At 41.0% G+C, this 6,288-nt stretch overlaps 1 protein-coding gene across 1 annotated transcript in view; it reads left to right on the forward strand.

Moving 5' to 3' along the window:
• Positions 1-5,580, forward strand: part of mapk13 (mitogen-activated protein kinase 13) — an 8,535-nt gene extending 2,955 nt beyond the window's left edge. Inside the window, exons 5-12 of the mRNA XM_060058565.1 lie at positions 965-994; positions 1,795-1,842; positions 1,957-2,071; positions 2,503-2,574; positions 3,229-3,308; positions 3,398-3,476; positions 3,931-4,104; positions 5,084-5,580. Of these exons, the coding sequence (XP_059914548.1) occupies positions 965-994; positions 1,795-1,842; positions 1,957-2,071; positions 2,503-2,574; positions 3,229-3,308; positions 3,398-3,476; positions 3,931-4,104; positions 5,084-5,175 (690 nt within the window). The 3' untranslated portion in view covers positions 5,176-5,580. The remainder of the gene's footprint in view (positions 1-964; positions 995-1,794; positions 1,843-1,956; positions 2,072-2,502; positions 2,575-3,228; positions 3,309-3,397; positions 3,477-3,930; positions 4,105-5,083) is intronic.
• Positions 5,581-6,288: the final 708 nt, after the last annotated feature.

Below are 6,288 nucleotides of genomic sequence, written 5' to 3' on the forward strand. Positions count from 1 at the left end.
TCTTAATAAAATCAGGATTCATCGATATTTGACGAGGCGTTATCCTTGGCTCCTGGTTAGAGTATATGGTATTTGTGTATACTAGTAGTTATCTTGGAGGTAAGAAGTAGTTGTCGAGTGCTATATTAATGAGTTTTCAGGGTATTCCTTATTTTGTGAAACAAAACTTCTTGTGAACAAGTTACTCCTTGTGATATTTGTATGGGATATGAATGGGGGTCAATGAAACTCAGAATGTGTATTACTGCTACAAACTATGATCATAAAAAGAAAAACATACCTAGGGAAAAATTAATCATTGACAATTATTTAGGTGGCTTGATTTACATGTTGGAGGTCTAAGAAAAGGGGAAGGTGTCACGTGATAAACATCAACTGTTAGTCTTAAGTCTAAATCATTTTACATTTTGAATTATTCACACTGTATTTTGAACATATTTAAGAGCAAACTGTAGCATTCAGAATCTCAATTGTCCCTGCCGAATCTGTATCGGCAGGGACAATTGCTTGTTATAGGACCGAAATAGCAATAATTCAGGCTCAACTCTATCTGGCATTGACCCACAGTAAATCACAAAACAATATTCCTTTTGTTCATTTGTTGTAGTTTGACAAAGCATCTGGACATGTCTGGAGTTACCTGTGAAATGAAAATAATACGACATGTTGGATAGTCCTTTGAAACTGTAATGCGAGACTTTGGCTGTGGTTGAACGAGGCTGTAGTTGATGTCATGAGGGCCAACCACGAAGTTCACGGCCTATTCAAATAAAATTGCGACGTTATCAAATTTCCTCAATTCCTTTTCAAACAATGATGTGGGGGTTAGAGTTATAGGTGGTTACAGTAAATCGTGATACTTTAGACATTATTTTGCATCCCTTTTTGTGTGTGTGTGTCTGTGTGTGTGTGTGTGTGTGTGTGTGTGTGTTTTAACTGTCATTCCTTTCCTTTTATATTACAGTACATTCACAAGGCAGGCATCATCCACAGAGTAAGTCCTATTTCCTCATTGTATTGAGTCATGGCCAACCCTGCCCCAACAGGTAGGATGAGTATTCTTTATTCTGATTCCTAGCAGCATGTTGTGGGACGTTAAGGACATGAATAAGCCTCACCCCACATCTGCGCATAATATTTCAGTTTACATTCCCTCCTTGTTCAAAGAAGAAACTGAATTAGGGAATCACACTGCAGATACGGCACAACCTCTGGTGGAACGAAGCAGTTGCACCTTATTCCTGATTAGTGTTACTTGCAATCTTTTCTATGCTGATAGACAACCACTGTGTCCCAATTTTTTCAGGTGGGCCTATATTGTGCACCATTTGAGGTGTCACCATTTTGTAGTGCTATTCAAACTCTTTGAGTTTACAATTCTGGTTCCCTATATATTGCACTACTTGACACCAAGAATGCAAAAAAAAGTTCACAGATTTTTGTACAATATATTCAACGATGCATCTTCATTTTAATTGGACTCATCCTGTAGAATCTAATGACATCCAACAGTGTTGAGTTGTTTATTCGAACAATGCACGATAGGTGATGTTTTTTTCTGGTGCATAGTTAGTGTCCAAAATTCCCCTATTGTCCGAACCAGTGAACCACCTCCGACATGTTGCCAACCTTTTCAAAATTTGTTTTTATTCTCTTCCTGAGGTCACAAAACCTGTTGGTTTTGTTTTCCATGCTTTGGTTGTCAGTATATGCCATGGGTTGGAATATTTACCTTATTTTGATTCTAACTTAATTTCCGTTAACAACAATGTTATTTTCCCGCTTCGTTCATAGGACCTTAAACCGGGAAACCTGGCCGTGAACCAAGACTGCGAGTTAAAGGTTAGCGTCTAGAAGGAATATCTTTCAAACGAAAACCATGTAGACAAGATCTTCCATCTATTTTCTGACCCAAAGTCCACCACGACCGTTGTAACTCGGTGCTGTTGACTCCAGATCCTCGACTTCGGGCTGGCTCGCAGTACCGATGCTGAGATGACGGGCTACGTGGTGACCCGGTGGTATCGGGCGCCGGAAGTCATTCTCAACTGGATGCACTACACCCAGACTGGCAAGAACACCATACATGTTGCATGTTAATATCTGTATCGCTGGATTCCTCAAGGGTCCCTTCCATCACAATGTCTGCCACCCGTACTTTCAGCTTGGTGTAATGTGAAAGTTTTCCTACATTGTTATTTTGTCAATTGTGTTTTATCTCGAGAATTTTGATTAATTTAGTTAAATAGACCTGTTTGGCTCATTAAAACCAAGGGAAGGACATTCATTATGGATTAAATGCTAACGGGTTATTGTTATATTATGAATATCGTGGAGAATGTAATCAGGGAATACTTGCATCAATCGTCTGGCTTGATGGGAATGTAGCAGGCCTTTGAGCCCTTGCCAAATATATTCCACGGCGTGGGTGGATTCGTGTCTCTACGGTTCCTTTCTAACGGTTCATGTAAACTGGTTTCCTTGCCTCCCGCCGCTTTGTAGTGGATATCTGGTCCGTGGGCTGCATCATGGCAGAAATGATCAACGGAAAAACACTCTTCAAAGGGAAAGACTGTATCCTTTTTTTTGTGGATGTTTGTGAATAGAACAACATTCAAATTTAAGCACGTTTGTTGTTGTTCTTGTTACCGTAATTAAGTGTGCCTGATAATGTTTTTTTAATTTTTTTAACGTTACACTAACCGATTATAACAAATTCATCATGGCCGATAAGTATAACCAATATGATTACCGTTAAAATAACGAATGGCAGTTTGTGAGCAGCCAACTGCCAAAAACTGTTTGTACTCTACCAATGGTCGCGCTAAATGTCGTTAACACATCGTCTTGTCAATGACAAATTGTCAGGTGACTCATTGTGGGACTTTGTCCTTGCTATTGGAACCCTAGCTGAACGTGTATTTCAAATAGAATTCGTGCTCTTGTCCTCTGCGATTGTAAAATAATCACAGGCTACAAATTATCAACTGTATTTATCGGATCTAATTGTATTATCTGAATAATACATAATTCAAATGACACTTTCATTAGCGTCATCATGCCCCACATTTTTATCAAAATTGATATATAACGTGCATCCTTATCCATTATGCTATTTATAATCAAAACAGGATATTTGGGGAATGCAAATGCAAATCTTTACAAATCCAATCATTTCTGTTTAGGCGATATGAAAGGCTGTTCACCTTTGACCCTATGGAATCCCAGATATGGACCAACTCACCCAGATCATGAAAGTGACTGGTGTCCCTGGGAAAGAATTCATCCAGAAGCTGGACAGCCCTGAGGTAAGAGAGGTTCAAGAGAGGGAGGCTTCTGTGGAGTCAATATCGGCGTCGTCTACAGTTATTGAGTGCTTGTTATATTGCTTTCAAAGGCCAAAAGCTACATGAAGAACCTCCCGCATTATCCAAGGAAGGACTTCTCCACCTTGTTTCCCAAGGCCAGTGCACAAGGCGAGTCCGACCTCTAACCTGACCTCTAACCCTCTCCTGCATCTGCTCCTGCTCTTCCAATGTCTTACTTTTCACTCCATAAAAAAATGTCACTTGTTGTTTACAGATGTGATGTGTTAGATACATGTAATTAATGAGCAGTTACGGTGAAGGCATCTTCCTGAGAGAAGCCTACAGGCAGACTATTGACAATGAAATTCATGGGTGTATACTAGCCAAATTCTAAACAATAGGCTTTTTTTAACCCTTTTTAAACATTGGTCCCCAGAAGATAGCCCATGTACAGTCCTGTTAATGAATCGGAAATGTTTTATCGCATTTCCATCTAAGCCACCCCCACTTCCTTCATGGGGGGCCGTACTCCAGAGCGAACAGTGTCTGAACGTATCGTCTGTTAATTCATCCGTACGAGATTCATTATTCAACCCATTCAACGTTGGCCCCTCCGCTGCAGCCATTGACCTGCTGGAGAAGATGCTGGTTCTGGACGGGGACGAGAGGCCCACTGCCGAACTGGCCCTGGAGCACCCTTACTTTGACACGCTGAGGGACCCAGAGGACTGCCCCGACCCCAAGCCCTATGACGACAGCCGGGACAACGCAACACTATCCCTTGAGGAATGGAAACGTAAGTGAGAGAAGTGAAAGCCAAATTAGAAATATTAAAAATACAAATCAAAACTATACATGTTATTCTAGTACTTCTCATTTAGAAGACGCTTTTATCCAAAGCAACTTGAGCCATTCATACACACTCCCCGACAGCGGAGTCAGTTCAAGGCGACAGCCAACTGGTCAGCAGCAGTTAGGGTTTATGCTGCGTTTTAATATCCATCCGTCTCGGAGGTCCGAGGAACGTTGCCTAGCGACACACACAAACACGCCCCTTTTCCTCGGACGGCGAACTCGCCATCTCGGTTGAACTCAGTGGTGACCGAGCACAATTCCGAGACAGAATTCAAGATGGATGCGCCCAGTGTGACTTGAAGTATGAACTGTTTTCATTGTGCTTGGACCACTTTGGTGGTTTAAATGGCAATTTCAATCACTCGTATTGCTGCAATACCTTACTGCGTCCGTATCTCTGCCTATGGCCTATAGCCTACTTATTTTGGAGCGCCTGGTCCTCTGCCAATGCTACCGCGACAACAGCTTTCCGGGTGGCGTCCATGTTTTCCTCCAACGACTGAGCGAAATAATAAAACGCTTGAAGTGTGGGCGTGGCGTCAGATCCGAGATCCGAGTCGGTTCGCAGAGAATACTTGAACGCAGCATAAGTGTCTTGCTCAAGGACACCTTGACACTCACCTAGGGGGAGCCAGGGATCGAACTAGCAACCTATAAATCAATACGCTCGATCTCCTGACTTAAGCTGACCCTTGTGTTTATAAAAAAAAAACATTTTAATCCAATTTGAGGTGTATTTCAAAATACATTTATAATCATTAGGGCTCAAGTATAAGTTAAAGAGCTGCGTCACGTAGTAGTATGCAGAACATATGTAAAATGTTTTTTGTATTGTTTAGATCTGATGATTGTCAGTCGTCAGTTTCCTGGCCACAGTAACGCATATGTGTGACGTTCTTTGGCCTTCTTTCTGCCTACAGAGTTATGTTTCAAAGAGGTAAGAAGCTTTGTGCCATTCCCGAGGAGAGACTCGAAGAGAAGAAACACACTGACGATGACTAAGAGTGCCTGAATGCTGTGGTACTATTGATAACCCATATCAATTCATTCTATACACTATAATTTGACCACAAGCGTCATACACAAACAATCAAACAGTGTTTTCATTTGAATGACCACATGTTGATGATAGCCTACTTCAATTCAAGTATTTAGAAAGGTAAACGGGTATGTGTATTTCATTCAAACTGGAAGACCGGTTCTTCAATAGAAATTCGTTTTTATTTAAAATATTTTAAGACCTGCAGGAAAATAGAATGTGTGCATACAACTGGCTTTGAGTACTGTATTATTATTTTAATCAAGGTTTACATACAAATGATGTGACACTGTGTTTCATGCTTCTGTCATTTGGAATTCATTACATCAACGTCATGAATGTATCTTTTTTTTAAATAAAAAATATGGCTGTTTTTCATTTATTTTGAGTATTTTCATCGGTTCAATATAGCCGATTTATTTTAATTTGTCCGTCTTGCGCAGTGATCATGGTTTATGAGTTTATATGAATTTCTGGAATCAAAAACCCAACCAGTAAATCAGACAAATCCGATGGAATCAAAGAACCGGATGCCTTAAAAACAGCCAGGGCAAAATTTAAAAATTTATAATAATACATTATTTATCTATTATTTAAGAATGTACAGCGATTGTGGGTACGGGACTGGAATTTTTGGTTTTGGATTCAGTGTTTGGATTTTCTTTTGTTTTAAGGTAAGGATAACGTCATTAGGTTTAATTTAGTTTTTTTGGTTTTGGTTTTTGTGTCTTATTTGAATTTCCTGTTAGAGTTTGGTTTTACAGTTTAGGGCTGTCCCCCAGGTAGGGTCCCTGGACGGATCATTGGGATGATACCCAGGCCGTATGCGTAGAGCCGTAGGTCTGCGAGAAGGCCCCTAGGCTCCCCCCAGCTCCCTCTGGTGGTTGACCCACCGATGCCCGGCCGCATCAGGGTAAATGAAGTGGCTCAACCAGAAGGCCTACTGCGGTGCGCTCTCAATGGCCCATCCAGCTTAGTCGCACAGCAGGCGTTAGATCTGTGAGGATTTGAAGTGGCCTCATGGAAAGTAGCCCCGGGATGTTAAACTAACCTCCTCTAAAGCCATGTCAGACTTTATTCCTTGAA

Source organism: Gadus macrocephalus, chromosome 1, assembly GCF_031168955.1.
Source record: "Gadus macrocephalus chromosome 1, ASM3116895v1".
Taxonomy (NCBI): Eukaryota; Metazoa; Chordata; class Actinopteri; order Gadiformes; family Gadidae; genus Gadus; species Gadus macrocephalus.